Source organism: Galleria mellonella, unplaced genomic scaffold (genome assembly GCF_026898425.1).
Source record: "Galleria mellonella isolate WM207_F2 unplaced genomic scaffold, CSIRO_AGI_GalMel_v1 utg21, whole genome shotgun sequence".
Classification (NCBI taxonomy): Eukaryota; Metazoa; Arthropoda; class Insecta; order Lepidoptera; family Pyralidae; genus Galleria; species Galleria mellonella.
In genome coordinates, this window is record NW_026442037.1 from 125,708 (window position 1) to 152,285 (window position 26,578).

General features: G+C 32.6%; 1 protein-coding gene across 1 annotated transcript in view; it reads right to left on the bottom strand.

The window, feature by feature from the left end:
- Positions 1-460: 460 nt before the first annotated feature.
- The window catches only part of LOC113513068 (uncharacterized), a 230,629-nt gene continuing 204,511 nt past the window's right edge, over positions 461-26,578 (bottom strand). The window contains exon 5 of the mRNA XM_052894337.1: positions 461-625. Coding sequence (XP_052750297.1) covers positions 572-625 — 54 coding nt within the window. The 3' untranslated portion in view covers positions 461-571. The remainder of the gene's footprint in view (positions 626-26,578) is intronic.

Consider the following 26,578-nt stretch of genomic DNA (forward strand, 5'->3'; position numbering starts at 1 on the left):
TCTGGCCTGGAGGGACGAATTCTTGATGGACAATCCCCCGAACATCGAAAAAAACAATCAACATTGTCTTGACATTTGAGCGGGATTTTCTTGATTTTTTTGTTCGTGGTTCCCCGGATGTCTTCCACTCTTTGCTTTCACGGCCATTCTTGCCGAGTTTCGAGAGAAACTTGATTACGACGCGCTGCTCTTCAACGGAAGCGGGCTCCATGCCGACGGGGTTTCGTTAAGAGGTAACTTCACAGATGGCGTGACAAGCCAGTTCGCACCGCACGGCGGTCAGACCAGAACTGAAGCATTGTTAGGGACATAAGGAAGGGGTCCTGCGCTTACCTGGCCTCCCCACTCCTCTTTCTCGCATTCCAGAACACTTTTATACGAACTTTCCGGACAGACCTCGTATATATATATATATATATATATATATATATATATATATATATATATCGTCCACGTCCATATATAAAGATACTCATTTTTTATTATATCTCCAGATAACATACTCTTCAAAAGCAATGATAACATTTTAAGAAAGTTTTTGATTAAAAATATATATAAAATAGTACTTTGATTAGCAGGATCTCTTATAGAAGCCGCCATCTCCTTTTGATGGAAGTACGCATACCTGGAACAAGAAAAGTAGATTAAGTTATTGCTTTTTTAATACATACTTTTTTTTTTATAACGTAGAGAGCTAGCTCACCTAATGGTAAATGATTACTGCCGCCCACAGGCACTCTCAACATCAGAGAAATGGCAGGTGTGTTACTGGCCTTTTAATGTTTGTTATTCAGACTGAATAAATTTTTATTAACTATTTATGTCGCGACAATTTACGTGGCGCTGGATTAGTTATAAAAATTCCCGGGTTCGATTTCCGGTCGGGCCAATTTAAGAGATGAAATTTCTGAATTGGCTCGAAATTAACTGGGATCTGGATGTTCTGAGTTGCAGCCAAGATATTTATTGCCTAGTTTCCTCATACAAACAAAATGTTGAACCATCTTATATCACATGACGTCAAAAGAGAAAGGGAAAGACCGAGAAATAACTTCGTGGGTCAGATAAAGGAAACACTAGGTGTCATGTCGTATAGGGAGGTCGAAGATGTGGCTTGGAATAGAGCTGGCTGGAAGTAAATGCATGAATTAGTTGACCCGACAAGAGGGCTCTTAAATGAAAATAACGAGCATGCGGCTCATCTAATAGTAAGTAACTACCGTCACCCAAGATCACCCACAACACCAATGGAACTGCAGGTGTGCTGACGGCCTTTTAAAAAGAAATATGCTCTCAAGCGTTCATAAAAAGCTTACTTTTAATTTGTTTTCTTATAAAGACACATTTAATTATTTAAATTGAGTTTAAATTGTACATTTTTCTTTATTATTTCGTTATGAATGCAAAATGCTTTTACATTAAAAATTCTTTTAAATTAAAAACAGAATATAAAAAATACAAAAATACTGTAATAGCTAAAAAGGTTTTATTAGTAATTTTTATGAGCAATATAATATAGGCTTCTAATTCTACATAAATATAATTTTATTGTATTTGTCATGAAATATGAAAGTAAGAACGAAATAGATATACAAAACAAATCAAAACTTATAATATTTTTAATTAAATGTACCCACTACGAGTATTGCACCTTGCAGACAATTCATAATAAAATGTCAGCGGTAGAACTGAGGTTAACCAAATACTAGATGCAATATCAGGACATTGGAAAATAATAATCCGCGTGAGGGCGGTAGGCTCGCCTCCGGCAACGATGGATTGTAATATGCTCGGCGAAAAATGAGCATATCAAGTGTTATGTTCACTATAACGGAACAGACGACAAATGTTTATAACCACTCTATTGCAGATTTTACCTGTGTTTTAGTTGTTTTATATATAATAATAATAGAATATCCAAATATTACAAAGGTACATATGCGAATATATGTAATAATTCCATCAACTGAAATTATAATCTCGACAATATGTCTGTAAACTTACTTCCGACATAGATGACGTAATTAAATAATTTACAAACGAGAAAAGATTTCTTAACAAGTCTATGAAATTTAAAATGTTAAACGATTCAAAGTTTTCAAAAATTAATCACTATCCCATTTAAATTACTTAAATTTTGAAATTTGTATGTGGTCACTACGGCCTATTATGCAACTCTTGCAGTTCAATATTCACTACTTACGCATTGCTGTAATATAAAAAATTGGATGAAGTAAAAACTACACAACTGATTTAAAAAAAAATTGTCATCTATAGTAAACTACATTATTAACAAATAACATAGGCTATATATTATTTTCCAAAAATTAGAGATCCTTGCGAAAATTAAAACAAGGTATCAAAAATTTATCTATTAACAAATTAGTATTTTATATTAGGTATCTGTCTACCCGTGTGAAGCTAGTGGCGGATCGACACAGTAAATAAATTAAATAGATTATATGACTGTGCGGTTTGTACAAACGATTCAATATTAATTTTATGTTTCACCTGTATCTTTATAAAATAACGTTTAATACTTAGAGAAAACTGTTCTTTTCAAGAAATATTATTGTTGGATTTAATATTAGCTTATTCTTTGTGATGACATGTAGGTATAGGCGCTACAAAAGGGGAAGTCTCTCAAAAATGTGAACACTTGGTGACCCTAGTAATAGCAGAAGTTGTGAAGATCGTCAGCGAGCAGGGGGCTACTGATAATTGGTTTCTCCCGGTCTCTCCCACTTGAACACGTGCGTTAATTGAATGCGTCGACGGCGAACATTTGTTTTGTTTGCGGTTTTAGATTGTTTTCTTTGATCACCTCGCTCGAGAATTTGGGATACGCAATATTGGGGTCTATACAGTAAACAAGTGATCACTAGGATAATTCGTCGATGTATCTGCATCATATTTTGTTATTATTCAATTATATATTCATATTATTATTCTTGAACCTAGCTTCGATCTACTGTTACTCTTACAAATATGAAAGTTTTTAACGATGTATGTTTGTTACTCTTTCGCATTTAAGCAGCTGAAAGGATTTGAAAGACATACATACATACCTGTAGAGCACTTTATATATTGATTCACGAAGGCGAAACCGCGAGAAACAGGTAATATATCTATAAATGTGATGAAACTGAAATACCACCGTGTCTGCCCAAAATGCATGTTTTACTCAAAAACTAATATGTAATATGAATTCCACCCATTACATATCTCGTCAGTTTCTGAAATTGTGCATTATTTAAATAGTATTATTAGTAGCTATTATCAGATAGACTATAATCACAGATAATACAGTATTATCCAATCTTAATAGACTAGGCCTCCTCCGGTATCCATATTCTTTCAATTCGGCAGTACACAACTGTTGCGTCATTCTTTTAATCGACATTCTAACCACATGTCCGCACAAACATAGCGTGCCATTTTTCATTGTATAAATAGTTTTAAACTACCTAAACAAGTGCACCACAAGGCAGCTGGAACCTCATTCAATTATCTCAAGTGTGGGGTGGGTTCCCTCGTCGCATTCATGGGAACTGGCACAGGTACGCATCATAAACAGCTGTTGTGCAGATCTATAATTCATTTTGGCTGACATGCTTATAGTGAGACGAACAAAGACGATGCGTTTTCTAATACACATAAATTCCAGTCACTATAGCTGGTATTTTTAATCAACTTCAAGACAGGAGGTTTTCAATTCGGTCTCAGAATGGTCTCATAGAAATTCTATTAAAAATTTCTGTAATGTAATAAAATAAATAACTTCTATGAGTAATACTACAATTAACTAAATTTAAAGCGTGATACTGATAAAAATAATTGCAATAAAATTTATTTAATTATTTTCTTTTTTAATTTTAGATTTTAATAAATCAGTATGGGCTTTTAATAAATCAACACAAGACTGTCATAAATGTAAATACTTTTAATTTAAACAAATAAGAACATTTTATATGAAAGAGTTTCCTTTAATACTAACTCAGTAAACATTGAACGTATTTTATGTAAATATTTGATATTTAATTAAATAAAAAATATAATGAAAAGATCAATTGATATCGTAAATGATGTAACATTTGTAATACAATCGTGTGATTGGAAAAGACAGAAGAGTTTTTAGTTTATAAAAGGTCATAGGTGCAAAAAATTAATCAAAATTTGCAACAAAAGAATATTGTATTGTATCACGCAAGCAGTTGTTAATGAACCAGTCAACAGCAAAAGTAAGCTATTCGATACAAAATTACAGTCAACTAATATCAGCACGAGTACGCAGCGGAAACACTGCTGTGCGGAAACGGAGCGAGCCAGCGGAAACATGCTAGGGTTGCCAACTTTTGCTGATAAAAACTATGTAACGAAAAAAATTGTACAAACTGTCGTACTTGCTTTAAATTCATCTTCACGTTATTATTATTAAGCCTGGATTATCAAACTACATAGCCAAGGTCTGTTTCTCTTGACGCTTCCAATTCTAATAGTCCGTAGTTTTATGGCTCTAATCCTAAAGTAGGCGTGATATAATTTTTAATATTGATTAGTTTCATTGTAAACAATATTATACAAGTAAAGACTTCCCTCTAAACTTACATTAAAAAGGGACTATTCTAGAAATTTAATTTAAGTAATGGACGCTTTCAATTTTTTAGTGAATTATAGAAATATTTAACCCATACATGATCCAGAAAACAACAGAAAGAAATGTACTGAACAAACAAAAGGGAAATAATGAGGACTTGTGTATGTTTAATTTATTAGTATTCTATTTACTTTGTATTCACGCTATGTCCTTTTTTATCTTATACACACAACTTTCCTGTATTAGATTATCCGCTAATCATTTTCTCTCTTATTTGGAAGAGATCTCTTTCAGAGATAAGTCCACCCTTGCTAACATGTTGTTAAACTAATCGCTGTATCCTTTTCTTACAAGTGCAATAAAGAATATCCCCGTGTGGTCCCGGTAGAGAATAGGCCACCCCTTCCTCTCCCGTGGGTGTCGTAAATGGCGACTAAGTGAACTCAACAGTTGAGGGATGGGCAGCAGCGTCCCTCTTAAAACATCTCTAAAGCCTAACTGCGGTTGCTAATCCACCTGCCAAGCGTAAGTACTGGCAAACCCTCCTGGAGTGAGGCTTATGTTCAGCAGTGAACAGTTAAAGCCTGGTATGATGATGATGATCATTTGCGCGGAAGTGTATGCAAAAGTCACGGTGGTGATACTTTAGGATCATCTCCAGGTTTCATTTTCGATGCGTACATAACGTATCTACGTTTTTCTTATAATATCATTTTTATCGTTAAAAGATTCTGAAATACACATTATATTTTAACGTAATAATTGTCGGTTTAACTTATAAGTAATTTGGTCGAGAAAGCTCAACTAGTTTCGGGACCATTCGGGAGCCTTAATCTCAAGCGGCTGTCAAAAGCGCGAACCTTTCTCGACCAAATTATACGTAACTTTAACCAGTAGTTATTACATTAAAATTTAATATCAATGTTTACACCAGGGAGAGGTATATTATATATTTCACAGAACTAGAGTCACAGGTCTTAAGTCAGGTGTGAATTAAACAGGCTTGGTGTAATCTTGTGAGGGGTTCATTACCGGTGTATCATTAAGCTGGCTTTGCTGTGTCAACACGCATCACGGCGCCTTTGCCTCACATGAATTTGAATTAAACCCCAGGTTTTTCATTACGAAGTAAATGTTCCTCTTGAATATTTATATGTTGTTCCTCATTTCCCTTTTATTTCGTCTAGCGCGCGAGCCTTCACTGTCTTACGGCCTTGTATATTTTTTGCGACACGATTAAAGAGGTTACAGATGATGCCTTTGGGATTTTCAACTATATGGCTCTTGTTTCATAGATTAATTTTCAATGGTGTCATTAATTAATGAAGCACTCCTGTAATATACAGGTTGTAATCGGAATCGCCAGCGGTATATAAAAATAAGAATCTACCCATCCTGTAGAAAATATTAGGGCGAAAATTTGGTCACTAAAAATTGTAAAACCATAATAAACTTAAGTGAATCCGCTAAATTAAAATATTTTCAAGTACTTTAGTATAAATAATAAATAAATTAGTATAACTAAACCATAGAACTACATGTATACTGATATAGTTTACCAGATATACTGATATAATTTACCAGAGGGAGACTTTGTACAAAAGTCGATTGCTTGTGTACCTCTGTCCCATTCGTGTTTCAACCGTGAAGCAGTTGTGTTTGCATGGCTGTGTTTCGGTTTGAAGGGTGGGATATGGAGTGAATTTACTGGGTACAGAGGAATAACACCTGAGTCCTCAGGAATGGCACCCATGGGGGGTATTATGAGCGAAACAGTATACTCTGTTATGTCCATGGTACTGCTCATGTCTATAGGCGACGGTTACCACTTTCCATTAGGTGGACCGTCAGCTTGTTTGCCATTCTAAGTTGTATAAGAAAAAGTTGTATTTTAACTGACTTTTATATGATCATTACATCAGTTGTTATGTTAACTACCTACTGCTAAACATAAGATTCTATTAAAATGTAAGTTTTGCCAGTGGTTGCCACGCTTGACAGGCGGGTTGGCAACTGCACATAGCCTTAGGTGATGTCAATTTATAGACTAAATAAATTCGTATTTATATAAACACTAGACGACAACGTGAACTTTGTATCTCTTACAAAGAAATTAATTAAATGTTCTCGAATTAACGTTTACATTGAGCGAATCCGACACAAAATTACCTATATTTAATTTTTCGATTTTCAGCTGTACTATAGAGATTCTCCAAAAATTTTCTTTAAAAACACCGCTGTATTAGAACACAAAAATCATATAAAATGGTATAATTTTTGAGTTTTAACGAGATTAATGAGCAACAATTGATTTATATATTACATATATATACAGATTAGATTATATATATATATATATATATATATATATATATATATATATATATATATATATATATATATATATATATATATATATACAGATTCTATAACTTAAGACTAAGTAAATTTATTTTTATAGGTCAAATCCAACAAAGATGAAAGAAATAGAATTTTATTAAAGAATAGGCGGAACATTTTCCAGGCATTGTGCCAAATAGAAAACAAATAAATGGGCTCCCAATTGTAATGTTAATAAAGCCAAGATGCCTGAAATCCTATTCTCTCTATTACTTGTTATATTGAATTCTGTTTAATATTGAAATAAAGGACCTATGAAGATCGTGTTGAGAACGCGCAGATGTGGTTCCGTAGTCTGTTTCGTTCGTTATGAAATGAATATTTCATTTCATTTAGTTGAGTTAATTGTTTGAATTCAAAATCAGCATCTTCACAATATACCTAGTTTCGTTACCAATCATCATCATCATCTTCCTACCCTTATCCCAATCATTTGGGGTCGGCGTAATATGATTTTTTAGTTTTTTTAGTTTTACGACCGGCCACCTGCCTGACGTCAACCCTCTTTGGAGTTTCGTTACCAATCATACATAACAAATTATAAACGTCCTATTAAGTACCAGTCGCCATATACTCTCCACAGGAAGAGAATATTGTCCTACTATTACTAATGATACGTGCTGATGTCTTCAACAGATCGTTAGAAGGTCAATTTCATATAAACAAGCTTGAATTATTCGATTTTATTTGCGTATTGCGTATAAAAATATAAATTTAGATAAGGGCCGTTGCGTTGATCCACTTGAAAATTTTTGAAAGTTATCCGTTGACACATACAGCAAGTTTTTGTTCCCTTTTCGTAACGTAGACGGACCAATGCTGGGGTACATCCGGTGTTGCTATCATTCGCTTCTTACTGTACGCGACAACTACGGTGGCAAAGCTGTTAGGTATAGGGGTTCATAACATAGGTTTTTCTCTTAAACTAGTATCAAGTACGTCGTTAGTCGGTAGTAAGGAATAGTAATATTTTTTTTTAAATAAAAAAAAAATAAGTAAACATTTTATTCTTATATAGTGACTGATTGACTGACAGAGATGACGATAATAAGGAATGACGTTTATCTGTTAGTTAAAAGATGTTTCCGGATGCAACTATTTCTAATGATACACGTTTAAATTATAAGCAGAAACCTTCCACTTGAATTTGCCTACAGATCGGTAAAAACCGTATCAAAATCTAATACTTTCATTTCTGAGATGAATACATACTAAAGACGGACACGGCTGGAACTTTCTTTTCAACGGATTTTAAATAAAGATTTTCTCCACTCGTTTATATTTTTTTGTTAGCTTATAACTTCGTAAGTAACTCTGTACACCGAATTGTAAAATACTCTTTTTTTTTCTAATAGGATATAGTTATAGATTGGTTTCATAGAAATATTATCTAATACTCTCCAATTATCTTTCCCTTCTCACCGTACTGGTTACGCTTCAAACTCTTTTCTCCTACATTCTTCACGACTCTGGAACGCGCTTCCTGATGCCATTAAGAGACTACCGACTAAACCGTCTTTCAAAAAAAAAACGTTCACGCTCACTTTTTTACTTTATCCGAGCAATAAGTGCTTTATATTATTCTCAATTTCGTGTATAATATAGTATATGTCATATATGTGTAAGTATATTTGTAATTCATATATATTTATTTACCGCATTCGAGTATTCTGACACTTCCCTATGGTTGATTGGGAGAGAATGCTTTTAGCATTAAATCCGCCATGTACACATTTTTGTACTAATGAATAAATAAATAAAAATAAAAAATTATCAAGATCGGTTGAGTAATTTAGTTTTTTAACCAAAATAATAGGTTGTCATAATTGAAATCGATGTTTTATTTGGAACACAATTTAATACACTATGTATTGTATAAGGATAATGTATAAATATCCACACATATCCATCTAGAGGCAGTGAACCTACACTGTTTTCACTATATAGGTAAGTATAGTACCCATTTCTAATTTCCACTTCGTATTTGTACTGGTTCTAACTACGATTTGATGGGATCGCATATGCGTTTGAAATGTAAATGTTGGCAAGTAAACCCCAACGGGGCGCGGTAATTATTGCGTCTCCGAATGTTGGTAACACTGTTTGTTAGAGTTATATTCTGTTGGGACTGCAGACCGGAATTTGTTTGGATTTTAAAGTATAATTACTTATTGGAAAATTGTTTTTTAATGAAAAAATTATTGATTTATTGAATTTATCTATACTTTACAAAGTATAGATAAATTCAAAACGTAAAATGATCACTAAAATACAAGTCAAGGCTTTACCCGGAATTAAGTACACGTGACCGGGAGATCTTAATTGACTGGGCTAAAATGCAACTTATGCCCATTTTTATCTCAAATAGTACGTACGTTTTTATACCAAATTTAATGACGACAGAAAGAACTGTTATAACACCAAGAGGCAACAAACAAATAAACAAAATGACTTTCATACTTTTGATACTAGATTTTACCAGCAATATCCGTTCATCTTGTCTGCCCTCGTGACTGGGATATGTTAACTAAGTAGGATAAAAAGCCTTATATTATATATTTATTTACTTATGTTTACCAACTAAGGAAGCTTGACAATTCCCCAATTCACTCTCTCAGCAATCACAATATATACGAACATAATAACATTTAATTATTAAACATTTTCTAAATAATTTATTACCATTCTGCGAAACTCGACACGTTTACAAGTAAATACGTCCAAATCTGGAAACTGGCTTGAGCAGAGTCAGTGCTATTGGAAGAGGAGCCTATTTTGCTAGCTCTATTATGTCCTCCATCCCATATAGAACATGTATGTATATCAAATTTCATAGTGATTAGTTACGCAAAGAATTTCACGAGCGGACAACAAATTATTTATCAATTGCATATCTACCGTAATGATGGGAGAATGCATTATGGATGTGAGTTAACAAAAAAACAAAAAGTAAGTACCGTTCTATAAGGCTGATATGGGGTGAATTGATTTTTTACAAGATTTGAAATGTCAAATAAAATGAAGACCCACCTGAAGGCAATACAATACCATACCATATCAGCCATTAATAGGCTTTGCTAGTACCTGCATGTTTAGCAGGCGGGTTGGTAGACTTTGGTGATATACTGAAGGTGAAGTGAGACGCTGATGTCCATTCCTCGACCATTAAATTCTCTTACTTGCCTCTTACGACAACTAAGAGAAAGAAAAGATGGCCTATTCTATGTTGGGACCACACCGAACAATGAAGGCAGGTGAATTAATCAAAATTACTAATTGGTCTATACAAAAAAACCGTCTTTCCCCCGTGCCCAGGAGAAAATTGCACATCGAAAATATTGGGAACCGATGATAAGCAAATTTGTTTTCTATACTTATAACAATAAAGATCAGTTTTCTTCATTACGAAAAAAGGTTAGTGATTGGCTATATGAGGACTTAGAAGCCTCATGAAGCCTCATATTATGAGATTTTATTAGAATTGATTAATTAAAACACCATTAAAGTGCTTTGGGTATTGGTTGGGTTTGGGTGTTAACGAAAAGTACTGTCTCCCTTATATGAGTCTTCAATCTAACAGTATAATATATGCAAACCATTTTTATCGAAGGATCGCAGCGTGGCGAAAATCTAAATCTGTTATATATTTAAAAAATCCTATATATATATATATATATATATATATATATATATATATATATATATGTTTTTATTTTCTCCAGTAAAATTGAACATTTCATACAAAAAAAACCTGAAAAGATCAACGACAATAAATTGTTTGTTGTTTAATATATAACTAAATTTCATATCGACTAGTTCAACTACTTTAAGCTTAAAATTTTTTTTCATGATCCGACTCATGTTGGTTTTAGAAAAATGTTAAGTGTCACTGACAGAACACTCCCTTGAAAGGACGCTAACCATTTCGACTTCGCTTTGTATATAGTCTTCGAATATAGTTGGAGAGTGGTTTGGTATGGGTATTCCTTAGAGGTTTTCTTCGTGCATACGTCAGAGCATCTCAGGGACACTGGTGGCCTGAATGCGTGTGACACACAAATAAATGTGGTTTATACATATGTACATATACACACAGGCAATTTCTTATATTTATCAAACACTGATCCTTTATGCATATGGACAATATATAGGCAAATTTCTTTATATTTGACAAGCCAGTGCTTGTGCAACCCGGAGCTGTGTGAATCAAGCTTACAGCCTCAGGATAAGTAATCAGTATATTATCTAAGAGTTGGTGATGTTAAAAACGTGAAATATATTAAGCACTATTTAGTGAATTAAATAGAATTTTTACAAAATGAGTGACTGTAGGTAGCAGTGTAGAACGACCTCCCACTAGATGGAGTGACGACCTCAAAAGTGTTGCAGGGAGTCAATAGATGCAGGAGGGTCCGGACCGTTCTTTATAATAGTCTATGGAGGAGGCCTATTTCCAGCAGTGGACGAATAATGGCTGAAATGATAATGATGATGATAGGTAGTATAGTAACAGCTTTGATATATGATATTTTATAGTTTTTTTTTTCTTTTGTTGTAAACGACACAAACTAGGGTTAGCGATTATAGAACTTTATAAAAGCTGGCAATACCAGAATCTTAAAATCCCCATTGTTAAACAATTTATTTATATATACTTTTGCGCACATTAAAATATGTTTACAGTTATAATTCTATAATCCAAATTCAAATATTTTCCATCCATTCAAATGTGCTCATAACATCTCGTCGTTCACTACGGAACTAGTTTTTTTTTTTTTTTTCTGGCTAAGGATAGTAAAAGAGAACTGCCGAAAAAAAGTTATTTATTTAATAAGAGTGTATCATTTACTTTCGTCGCTTTTAATCGCGTTCCCCCCTTAAAGACGCGAGTTCCCGATCTATTTAAACTCACTAACTGGATTGATAGTGTTAACCTATTTACTTCAGCTTCTAACTTCTCTACTTTCAACGATTCGACTAGATGTGATTTTGTTTTCAAGTTGAAACTACGTAACTTTCGCGTAACGTGAACATTTACCGACTAATACAGTGAAATGTCGTTTAATGTAACAGACTTACTGCCTACTTTTTAAATTACTTCCAAAAGTAGTAGTTTCTTATTCTCAATACGTTTGTATATTTATTACATTAACTTTTTGCTCGCTATTTCGTAAGTGTGGTTTTTAAAAGTAGGTTTGTTAAAAAATATATATAAAGTTAGGCATACAGGAATACAACTATGAAATCTCATTCAAATTGTGGTTATAGTTGGTGCGTATTGCCGGAATAAACATACAGATAGACTGACAAAATATCTAAAAAATATTGTTTCGATTCTATTCTACTGTTCTTATAAAGACTTCTCACATTTTTTTAAATATCTCTTACATACAGACAGCATATAGTTACAATTTTATTATATTAATAACATATTAAGAAAAAATAATATCTCTCGATCTATCTCACAGCCCCATCTAGTATAATATGTGTTGTAAAAAAATCTTATATGAACTATTCATAATCTTAACCCGTTAGCTAAAATTGCACAATTTTTTCCACTCGGGCAATTTCATATATCTACTATTTATTACTATATGAATATAATACAAAGACTTACAGCTACCCTCATTACAGCCAACGAATGGACATGAAATGAGAATATGTATGACGGCCACTAGTTGCAAGATTCCTGGGCTAATCCGTTTAGAGGCCCAATCTCAACTAGAAAGAGCCAATACACCCGACGATGAGCTTCTTACCTCATGAAAATGTATCAGAAAAATCAAGTAACCACTTCCACGTCTCTCGTTTCATCGTATGGTTTAAGTTATGAGAGTTTTAACAGATTTTATTTTCACGTTAACATATTATCGTTATAAAGGAAATTTATATAAATTTTCCTAATTTAATTAATTATCCTACGATATGCGATTACGAGAAATAAAAAAAATATTATATTAATTATAAATTGTTATGTGTTTTATAACTAAGATACGTTTTCAGTAGCCATTGTTAATTAAAGTTGAATTTCTCTAAACATTTAATAACTTTTCAGATGTGAATTTAAGAGATAATAATAAAATGTTAGGATTTACTATTTTTATATACGAGTATATATATGATGGAGAATGGGGCAGTAAATCTATTTTATGGATCAAGAACATCACAGCACATTCTGTGATTGGTCATCAGTTGCATTATACTAAGATCAAAATATAAAATAATAAGAGGTTTCTTCATGGTCACGTAATGCCACTGGTATTGCCAGTTCATAGACTACGGGAAACTATTACAATCAGGGGGGCCCTATGTTTATCTGCTACTATTACTACTACTTATATATATATATATATACATATATATATATATATATATATACTATTTCAATGGAGAAAAATAAAACAATTTTAGAAAAATAATAATTGATTATTTTAGAATTGTAAAATTTTCAACTAATTTTAAAAGAAGAGACGGCTCTCAGGTCTGTAATTTTTTTATATTTGTAACATTATATCTCCGTTATTTACAAACTGATTTTTTTTAAATGCATGATAATGGAACGGTAACCTTCCCTGCGCTAACGGTATACGCTGGCGGGGCACCAATAAGGGATGATAGGTGAGAATGAAAAAGCAGGTCAGTCAGCCGATTATGAATAGAACACTATAGGTTCCAAGAGGAACCGTGAAGAGGTCGATCTGACGAAGTATATTGCTAGCAATGGGGCTAATAATCCCCATTACTAACAATCGCTTCTCATACCTTATAAACAGACTTGGAAAATTTTTTTTTTGTTTTATAACTCCGTCGTCGCTTAACACTTAAACCAAATATCTCCAACATAAATATTCAGTGTGGGGCGAAGATCTCTTATTAATGAAAAAGGGTCACGAGGCATTTTAATTCAACTACGTGTTAAGGATTTCGTTGGGATACTACCAGCTATGAGGGGGGAAGTACTACTATCGTAGGTGGAGTATTACCGGAGTTTGCTTGTTTAATGGGTTGAATAAAATGCATACACTTCAAGCAGAGTGCAATGTAGCGATTAATTTGTTTCTTTGAAATGTGACGTTTACAATTCAGTGTTGCTGGATTGAGGGAAATTGTATTATATTATAGTATTAATTATAATTATTTTAAACTAGGCTTTACCCGTGACTTTGGTTTATTGGGATATATTGGTCCATTGAAATAAAAATAGCTTATATCCTTCTCTGTTGTAAATGATGCGTGTATTCGAAATTTCGTGATGCTTAGTGCCAAAAGATGCTATTTAATATTTAAAACGAAAGTTTGTAAAAATGGATGGATCTTTGTTACTCTTTTAAAAACTATGGACGTTTTTAATAAAATGTGGTACAGGAGTATGTTATATAACCTAACTTAGTACATAGGATACTTTATGTACTGACATACGTAAGTGGAGCCGCGAGATATAACTACTAATAAATAAAAATTGTAACAAAATCGCTTTTACATTTATAAGTGACGATGTAAGTTACAAATATACAAAATATACAAATTGAATTGTGAAATATTTAACTGCAAATTAATCTGTAAATTTTATTTTTTTATTATACTTTCCTTTACTCCTTTCTACGATCGATTGGTAGATAACGCCATATGGTATTAAGTCTGCCATTTACACTATCCAGGTGTATTAAGTTTTAATAAATAAATAAATTGAATAAGTTAATTGATAATGTTTGCATTTTCTCGTGTAAATGAATTGTATTATTTTAAAAAAATAAATATTTTAAACCATGAATTAAATAAGTAATTATAAGTCATCATTATTATCATTTCAGCCTTTAACTGTCCACAGCTTAAGGGGTTTTGCCAGTAGTTGCCACGCTTGGCAGGCAGGTTACAACCGCAGTTTGCCTTTTGGTAACGTTTTAAGCGGGACGCTGCTGCCCATCCCTCGCACTCCCTTAGTCGCCTCTCACGACACCTACAGGAAAGGAAGGGATGGCCTATTCTATGCCGGGACCATACGGCGTAATAGTTATAAGTAAAGAGGATTATTACTAATGAACGTGGAAAATCCATTTAGCTGTTCGGTAGACTTTGTATTTAGTTACTTACATGTGTGAGTTTGAACTAATATTTACCGTTCAATTAAACATTAATTGCCAATCTGTTTTGGTATTTAGCTACAGAACATATTTATGCACATACATAACACCCATAACTAGCTTTTGCTCGCGACTTCGTTCATGTGAACGAAGATGAATATGTTTATTGACTGAGATTAAAAGTAGCCTGTGAGTTTCTCCATCACATAGTATGTGTATTATATCAAATTTATAGTTACTAGTTTAACGGTTATGGCGCTATAAAATAGCAAATAAACTCGCTTTGACATTTATAATAATAGTAAGGATAATAGTATGAAGAAAATAAAAAAAAAACTATTTTACAGTAATAAAAATATATTTAATTTTTTTAATATTTTTAACGAGCCCTATGTATAATAGATTTTACAATACAATTTTTAACCTACTTCTTAAACAAGGAGATTCTCAATTCGGTTGTATGTTTTTCTTTTAATGTTTGTTACCTTATAACTTTGTCAGTTGTAAACCGATTTGAAAAAATCTTTTTTTATCTGAAAGGATATACTTACAGCTTGGTTCCATAGAAATTGCATCAAAATCGGGTTTGTAGGTTAGATTTTAAATCAGGATAACTGGTTTTGCCACAACTGAACTCGGTTTTGTTGTGAGACACAATATAATTTTAAGATCTAAACTATTATGGCAAAGATTTCTCACAAATAATGTCAACGCTCGCTGAATAGAGTTATTAATCTCTCTCTGATATCGAAGCCAAGCGATTTTACTTTGAAAATAAGATATTACAGAAAAGTTATTAGTCGCCATTGAAATCAAAGTAGTCTAGACGTTTCGTACTTTTTTAGAATATCATTTAATACATTTATTTTATAAGTAATATTTGTTCAAGTATGTCTGAGCTAGACAATTTGTTTGAAATATGAAATACGTAGAATATAATTCTCTTAGAAGATACAATAAATATAATAACTAAGTATTTGTTTATCTATTACATTTATATTTCATTTTCATATGATTATATCATTCATAGACGATTAACTTTTACCCGCGACTTCGTCTGTGTGACAGACGAATGTTTACTGGCCGGGATAAAAAGTATCTCCTTCTCCGTCGTACATAGTACGTGTATATCAAATTTCATGATGATTGATTAAGCTGTTAAGGGGCTATGAGGTAATAAACAAATAAACTCACTTTGAGTTTGTTGTCTCCTGGCGTCTTATTGGTTCAACCAATTATTTGTATTATATACATATTTAGCACAAACGTAGTATTTGGACTAGGGATAAATACAGGCTACTTTTCTGGAGTTAATAAAATCGAGAAAATAATTAACATGTTCTTTTTTTTATACAACTTAGAATGGCAAACAAGCTGACGGCCCACGTGATGTAAAGTAGTAACCGTCGCCTATAGACATGAGCAGTACCATGGACATAACAGAGTATACTGTTTCGCCCATGATACCCCCCATGCGTTGCCATTCCTGAGGACTCAAGTGTTATTCCTCTGTACCCAGTAAATTCACGCCATATCCCACCCTTCAAACCGAAGAACAAACATGTAAACACAACTGCTTCACGGTAGAAACACGAATGGGACAGAGGTACCCAAGCAATCGTCTTTTGTACAAAATCTCCCTCTGGTAATTGGTGGTCTCCCTTGGTGGTTCAAAACACAGCAATTACTTATAATCAATTCTATATTACTTTTACTGTATAATGTGAACCATAATGGTACATCTACCAATCACATAAAAAGGGAAAACGTTATAAACAATCATAAATCTTTATTGAATAAATTCTCTATTGTGAGAAAAAGAGGTAAATGCAACTAAATGCTTAACTTGTCAAGTATTTATCACAAATATTTTAAAAACTTATATTAATAGTCAAAATTAAGTCCAAATAAATTTGTAATGTTTTTCTTTATATTTCCATACTTAGGCACAGAATGAACGGTTACTGAATGTTTACCGGTGAAATAGTGCGATATAAGTTGTTAACACATTGCTAACTCTGCATGATCCATAGATGTAGTTAAACATAACTGTAGTTGCTAACCCATCTGCCAAGCGTGGCAACTATTGGCAAAACCCCCATAGCTTATGTTCAACAGTGGACAGTTAAAAGCTAATATTATGACCCTAGCTATAAATAGTTAGTTTGTTATATTTCGTTCCAACATTACACGCTTTGATTTCAAACCCAACAGTTCACAACATCAGAACTGTCCAAACAATGTTCCGTATCTAAGAAAATACCTGAAGTAATCTATTTAAACCTCTAATGTATCAAAGGATTGCATGCTCCAAATGATTCTCTCGACCGACACATCCCAAGCTTAAAACGACGTATTTTACCTCGTGAAGTAGGTATCAACACTGCCCTAGTAATTGCTAGGGCTAAGCGCTAAGACCCGAATTTCGTGTTAAACGCCCCAGAGGGATACACTACGAATGAACATTATCACCCATTATCATTGACCTTTGGAACACTATTAAAACCCTCCTCCAACACAACAATATCAAAACAAAACAAGGAACGTGGGAGATCAACTAAAACTGGCCCGTACATAGAGGTCCTTACAAAATCTTGGGACAAGCGACTAAGATCTTACACAAATAATGTTACAGGACGTTAGGATGAAGTGAAGCCATCGCAATAGTGTTAAGCGACAGTAAATCTTATTGACTGTACACTAAAGTTGACATTAAATTGTTGATGCGACAGTAGTGGTTAGTAAATCAAACTGGGAGTGTCGAATCCACTCCATTTGTGCAAGTAAATGCTTCAATTGTTTGTATTTAGTGATTATTATAACAATGGCAGTGAGTTTGGTTTAATTTATTTCAACAATCGTGGATTAAGGCAACTGTTTTGAAACTCTGTTTACTGCTCCTTAATTAAAATTAAATAATGTAATATTTGTGAAGTACTAAATATATTCACGGCCATCTTTGTAAAAACGCGTAGGCAGAACATTAAAAACACTGACAATCTTAAGCAAAAATATATTTTGCTTAAGATATTAAAGAAGAAAAGTTTGTTTATTTAATTGCGTAAATTATAACAGGCGGTAAATGACTATTGCTGGACATAGGTCTCTTTTACAAGGGATGTTGTGCCAATAGGTGCCACGTATAGAAGATACGTCCGCATCTACTAGATAAATTTGAAAGAAATATTTTTCTATTTGATAGCTCTTTTCTTGAAGAAGGCTATTCAATATCACGATATGACTATGGGCGAAACCAAGTTAAAAATAAATAAATAAAATTACAGGTAAGGTAGGAATAAATAAAGTTGTTTATAATACTTTAAAGGGACATTCTTACAAATATTAGGAATGATGAATAGGTATACCCAGAAAGTTGATGTTCCATCTAGACTGAGAAGAAGTTAATTTCCAATAGAAACTATAGATAAATGTTTCTCATTTTATTTATATAATAAATTTAAATAAATCAACAATATAATAAAATTCCAGATTTAAATAATATAATATAATAATAATATATACATTAAACAAATGAAACACGTTTGTTTGCTAGTTTTCTGTCAACCGAAAGTCAATCATTTTAGAAGTACAATAAGATTTATAAAGAAAATTTAATTTGACTCAGAAAGCCATAAAAATCAAGTTACTACTTTTTTGTGGAACCTCAAGATGTAGTCGTCTCTTGAGTTTTGAAGGGGTTTAAAGAAAATAATCAAAAAGTCCAGCTGCTCGGAAACTTGCCAGTCTATTGAGTGCTTAGAAAGGTTTGACCGCTAACTTCGTCGAGAATTCAAGAAGTTGCACAGACGTTAGACCTGCATTTTATTATTCCGTTGAGCGGAAATCGAAGTATTCGCCAACAAGATAATATAAAACGAGTAAATTTTCCTCCGCAAAAAATAGTTACCTCAATTTAGACAAAATTAATATTTTTTATTTGTCGTTTCCGACAACTGATTCAATTTCATTCCAAAGTCTTCTTTAAGGTACTTTGTGTCACAGCATCTCGTTTAGTTTATAAATTCTCGATATATATAACACATCTTTAAAAAAATTACTTAAGTTGTAAAAATAAAATTAATACTCCAACATTAATTAACTCTATCGATTTTATTATGAATTGCCGAAATAGATTAAAAAATGCGCACTACTTTAATACCTAATGGTGCAGTTATTTGTCGAACCAAAAATAACAAGAATATCCCATTGGATATTCTTGTTATTTTTGGCCATTGTCTATATAAAAACCTATCACCGAAATGATGTATGATTTGATGAAATAATTCGTAATTTAAATTACTCATAATATTTAACACCTTCTGATGTTTCTTGCATCGATTATTTAATTTTACAATACCATATTATACTACTACTAGTCTATTATTATTACGGTTGATATACAATCGTTAATCGTTCACTACTGAACATAGACCTCCCCCATAAAGGAGGCTTTTGCAATAGCTGCCATGCTTGCCACGTACCATGTGTCACGTTCAGCAGGTTAGTTGGCAACCGCAGTTAGGTTTTGGCGATGTTTTAAGAGGAATGCGACTGACTATCCTTTGACCATTAAGTTCCCTTGATCATCTCTTACGTCATCCACGGGTAAGGAATGTGTGCCCCATTCTATACCGGGACCTCACGGCAATATTATAATAGTAACTGCGTAAAATAAATTTGTAATATATATGTATACATATACATATCAATGTGAAAAAGTGTCTATTACCAGATGCTATCTTTAAGCTATGCATTAAACTCTGCAGATCATAAGTAGCCGAAGCTCAATAATCTAGTCTCAATACAGCGAACTAAGGTATTATATTTTAATAGTTGCGTACCATGAAGTCATAGGTATACGTACTTGTAGTTATCTGGGTATTTAATCCCGGATGCGTTCAATATTAGTCACTATTCTCCAGCAATAAGAGTGTAATTTAACGATACAGATTCCCTAAATCCGAAGATATAAAGCTAACAATAATAATATTTCGGCCCAATACCGAAGCGCCGTTTATTCCTAAATTAACTTCCCTTAGCGAACCGATGCTCCGAGATTTTCCGGGTGAATTTCGTCCTGGACAATAATCTAGTGAATGCAACGTCAGCTCACAGTAAGACCATTTTAACAGGAGCCGCTTTCCCTTCACAAACACATGGTTAACACCACCAATAGGTATCAAGTTATTTTGGACGAGAGGCTCATTGGATTCCGTTTTCACTATTAATATAGATTTTCGATGGTTATACGATAGTTAATACCAGGGAAATTTTCAAAATGTTCTGGAGTTTCTCCTATATGGGATTTTGTATTTTATTTAATACATCTTTGTTAAGCTTAAAGGCTACAGATAGAACTTTAAACTAGGTTAGACTCAAATACCTAGTATCTATCCAAACGGCTAGATAAATTTTGATTATTCTTTTAATGATAGGTTCAGTCCCATGTTATATTTAGACCGTATATCTAACCTTAAAACATACGAAACGTTAAGCTTATGATACACATTAAAACACTAGTTAAATATATTTTAGTTTTACTTAAACAGTTTTATTTTTATGATAAGATTGATAATGTAGAATATAGTGTTATTATGATAACACTTATTGAGATTCTGAAAATCATATATTTTTTATTTTGAGTATTTAACAGACCAATTTATTTGTAAATATTGCTTTATCACACATGGTTATATCGTCATAGTCGTAGAATACTGACGGACGTCAGTATCTGACAAATATTACATATTTGTCAGATACTGACGAATCTGACAAATATGTAATATTAGTCAGATCCATCAGTATTCTACGACTATGACGATATTTTTACAACTCACTAGTGATTCGACTCGGCTTCACACGAGTAGACAAAACTTCCAAAAATAATATACAAGTACAGGCTACTACCGAGAATTATACTCAGTAATAATGTAGTTTACTATAGTTGAAAGAATTTTTAAAATCGGTTTAATAGATTTTATGAATTCCTGAATACTCGTACAATGACGGCACAATAGAGAGGTAACATGATTTTTATATTAAAAATCAAATCTTTATAATTTTTATCAGGCATTAACTGTCCACTGCTGAACATACCCTCCCCCATAAGTGGGGTCAAATCTTTATAATATTAATATAAATATAGATAAAGGACTTGAAAAGAACACAACATTGCTGTTTGGCCAACTCATACATGAACGAGAATACTCCAAAGTTTCTCGGGGTCTCAACTTGAAAAGAGCACTTTGATGTTAAAAATATCTGGAGCGCACGAGATTAGGGGACAAGTGGAAGAGGTCACAATGCAATATTCATAAACTGTGAAAATACACCGACCACGACCCGTTGATTCAACATGAACAGTTTTCCAAGAGACGCTGCCAAAAAAAAAAGACGAATTTTCTGATATACACAATTGTATTGGTGTTAAATTTAAGATGTATGGTCGTTTAGTTTCAAAATATCATCCTGTCGATTTGGCTTATCAAAATCAATTCCGAGTAGGCATTAATTTTTAAAAGTTATTTAATTTTTTTTGTTACTATAATGCTGTAATGTGCTGGTTCCCATTTGGTATAACAATTTTATAACATAAATAAGCAGTTTTGCTCTGAAATAAAAAAAAATCTATTGGTACAGTTACAGTCAATTAATATTGACAGCAGTCTCACCATTAAATAATTTTAAATTTAAAATATACATCGTTAAGATGAGGTGTTGTATACACGCACATTTATTTTTGCATTATTTGAATTTAGAACGCAGTAACATAAAATAAGAATTTGCAATAAAACACATATTGCTTTGTAAAAAAAAAATGGTAGCCCCAAACATCACAAAAATGAAACGGGATCAATACGAAAGTAAATATAGATAGCAAAAAGAGTAATCAAAATCGACAGAATGAAAAGAATACCCAAAATACAAACTAATTGAAAACCTCCTCCATTTAGAATTAGCTTAAAAATAAAAAAAAAAACATCGAAAAATTGCAAACGGCAAATTCGCGGATATCTCCAGTCGAGTTTTAAAGCAACGTGAATTTCTAAGACCATACATTTCAACGTTCACTGAGCGGCAATAACAGTAAACTGTCCTTGGGGGACGCCTCAGCGGCCGAGATTTAAGAAGATAGGTATAACGTGGAGTGTTCACTCTTATGGACACTAAAGTGGGGTGACGGAGTAATGGCGATGTTAATGAAAAGTTTTAGTAGGACATACCACCGTGCAGACGGTAAGATAAAGGTAGAACGTGTTAAGTGAATGGCAGAACACGATGTACACATATAAACCTGCGGGTCTACCATGAAATGAAAATCCGAAATTTCGGACTCAATTTCGTGTTTTTGTTTATACCAAAATCGGACCAATAAATGAAGTTTAACATTTCGTTCGTCATACATATCATAACAGTTAAAAGGAACAATATTTTAACATTTTTAATATTTCTAAACAGCATGTATTATGTAGTTTTAACATCAAACTTCTGTTTCGTTTGGCTCCGAAATTTCGGAAAACATTTCATGGTAGGCTCTCTGTATTTATCGCGCTAATAATAAAATAGCACGTAGGTACACCAGCTAAGATATGTATAATTCTCAATCTTTCAGCTAGTGTTTTACTACTTAAATTAAATATTTTCCCTTAAATAACATGTGTCGAAATACGACAAAAAATGTTGAATAACTTAAGAGGGCGTGTCCAACTGTCTAGTTAGAATAGAATGTTCAGAATTGTTTGTCGTTTTTAAATGCTTGATTTACGTTATTTCTATTCTATAGCATAAATAGATTTCGAGTAAGTTTACAGTTTTACATACATGGGGCTATGGAGAGAGCTCTGCTCGAAGTCTTTCTACGTGATAGAATACCACGAGCAAAGCCAAAAAGAGGATATCCGCAAAGGAACTAAAATAACCGACATAGCCCGAAGGATAAGCAAGCTGAAGTGGCAATGGGGTGGTCACATAGTTCGAAAAACCGATAATCACGGGAATGAATGGTTCTTGAGTGGCGACCCCGTTCGACCAAACGCAGTGTACGACGACTGATGGAGTGACGAACTGAAATACATTGCAGGGAGTCAGTGGATGCATGTGGCTCAGGATCATTCTTTATTGCAGTCTATAGGGGAGGGTTATGTCCAGTAGTGGACGAATAATGGCTGAAATGATGATGATTTATATACATCTAATGAATTCATTTTTGTCCGGTACAGGTCATTAAATGATATCCCAAGATTGAGTTCATTATTGTTTGAAAAATTATATTTGTGTTTATACTGAGAGAAATTGACATCATTAGGGTTCTTTTAAGGAAATGTTCTGCCAGAGAAACTTAATATCTTTTCTCAAGAAATAATGGGTTGAATAATAAAAAGAAATTGTTTTTTCTGGTTTTTGTATTTAAGTTCGTCATTAAGACAAGCACAGTAGCTAGAACACACAGCCAAAAAAATCAGTTCATTTCGAACTTACCTTTGGACGGCGTTTTGGTATGAGAGGTTTATAAAGTTTTGTTGTTAAAATATTTATTAATATTGATAAAAAGCTACAAAAAATATTGTTAAGCCCTGATTATTACCGTAACAATGTACGACGTTATACATATAGCTAAATAGAAAATAACGCCGAGCCCACTAGTTGAATAAAATGTTTTAAATCTAAATTTAGTTATTTTTTTAGAGGTCGCGAAATGTCTGAAATCTTTCTGAAATCTTCTTTCACTATTTAAAAACATATTAATATATAAATTGTACATTTTATTATAATTATAAGCTGTGATGAAATAGTCTACAGACTATATGATAGATGACAGATATATGGGAGATATTTAAGGAAAAATAATATGAGAGTTCTTAATAAGGAAAACAGAAGCCATAATTTTTAGAAATTTTGTTTGTCTGTCTATATTTTTGTTCTGGCATTATGAAAAATTACTACATACAGTTGAATATGGTTTCACTGCATTCTTGAGGAGCCATCTAGAAATGGCACATCCACATGTGTGAAATAGCTGGCAGGTATAACTATAGATTCATATTCAAATCATATCTATTCAGAAAGACTTGTTTATTAGCACTTTTTAAATCGTAATATATTTACCTGTGATATAAAATTATAATTTAACATCTAACTCTTAAAAATTTGGCAACAAAACGCAATATATTATAAGTGGAAACACAAACAAGCAGTGCACTGACCAGTCCCCCGCCGCTGCCATAAACATAACAAACACAATCAGATAAGTGAAGGGGAGCCAACCATTACTGGAGCTAAGAAATCCTTATTAATAGAGGTAGTAAGGACCAAGTGCAAGGATTTGGAAGATGGAAGGACGGAGGTGATTTTAACAGTTCAAATTTATATCCGACAGACGGAATTTGTGAAGACTGAACTATTTGGTAATGGAGACATTAGTCTAACAGAGACTTGATATATATTTGTAACATAAAGAGAATAATAATATTATCAATAAAATTAATTTATTTCAGACACTAATTCATGTAAAATCTTATTATATGACAGAATGACAAACAATAATTAATTACCAGAGGGAGACTTTGTACAAAAGTCATCTGCTTGGGTACCTCTGTCTCATTCATGTTTCTACTTGTGAAGCAGTAATGTTTACATGGCTGTGTTTCTGTTTGAAGAGTAGGTTAAGACAATGAAATTACAGGGTACAGGGGCATAACACCTTAGTCCTAAGGAATGGCAACGTATTAAGGGTAACATCGGCAGTATATTGTTATGTCCATGGTACTGTTCATGCCTATAGGCGACGGTAATCACTTTCTATCAGGTGGGTCATCAATTTGATTGCCATTCTGATTTGCTTAAAAATAAATTACAATCTAAAGAGAGAATTGAAAAATAAAAATGTAAAAACATTACACAAATTTTATTTACGATTTAAGTTAAAATTGACTGCAACCCAATATTTCAATATTGGATAGACCAACTATCCACGGATAGCTTTAATAATAGTTTTGCTACTATCCGCAATTTTGTTACAAAAAATTATTATTTTTTTCCAGAAACACAGCAATGAAATATTAATTTGTTCGTAATACTTCTTCGTTTTAGTTGACGACTAAAATTCTTTTGTTATTTCAACTACTTTTACAATGGAAGTACTCATACCAATCAATACTGTACATAAAAGAATATGCGGATAGATATTTACCAACTAAGCATATATATAAATTCTTTATTTTTTGCAAATCTATAGCATCCATATCCATATCTTGCTTATATTAGTTTTAACAGTTTGTTATGAATTTAAAGAAATCGTTAACATATTGTTCATGTTAAGGAATCGTACGACTGAAGTCCCATTTAAATTTTGTACTGACGTATTACTTACTCGTATTAATTGAGAAACAAAAAAGTTTCGATTTATATTTTTTTATATTACGCTATTTATAACTATTAATTTATTTACGAAAACAACTCAATATCGTATCATTTGAAATATTCTGTCGCTAATATATCGTTGTTATTTTCATAAGAGTTAAGTCACAGGTTTCTCCAAAGAGCCAGCACTTAGTGGAAATAGACATCAATTAAAATTATAATATTAAAAAAGTAACCATATCAACAATTTAAAATACAAAACGGAAAGCACCAAACTAAAATATTATTGGTGATGGCCTCACCCACATATTTGTGAGAGCGTATTGCGGTAAGATTTTAGGCCGAAGTGCCAGATGGAATAAGAATAGATTCGACGGATTATGCCGTGAAAAATCTCTGTGGCGCACTTCAAGTGGATTTCAAGAGTTGGGAAATATTTTTTTGAGGCTTCATATACTGGCGTCATTGTGGAAAATAAGTGAGAGGGCACGTTACAAAGATATGTGAGCCAGGCATTTTTCTTTTGTGGTACTTGCTTATTATCATGTAGATTTGCACGGAAATGATGTAGTCTATTATCTCTTTAAACGCTGAGTTTTATTTTTAGACGTAAACGTATCTGTAGCAAGGGTTATGAGCCTACAATTGTTTGTATTGTTATGTATAAAATGTTAACAAGAGGGTAGTGTGCTTTTGCTCTTGAACATTTCTCATTTTCATTTCTTACAAAAAGATTTTCAATAATATTGATTTGTCCTTTTATTTATTTATTCGAAGTATCTACTTACAGCGTGTGTCAATAATTTTTATAATATCAACACATTTACATATATTTACGTAAACATAAATATTTAAGCAAAAATATTGCTATTTTTTATACAATTAATTTTGGTACGTGAAAAAAAGTGCATTTTATCGACAAAAATGGTGACCTCATTTGTAATAGAATACACCAATAGGGACGAGATATTCCGTAAACGCTACTAACAAAAAAATATATAATTTAAAGAAAATGTTTGAATTTAGAACACGGTACCGGGTTTCTTTAGATCCTAACACGGAAATAGACTAACGAGATTGTAATAACAGTTTTCAAAATAAGGCCAAATAAATGAGAACAAACACATACTACAAACGAAAT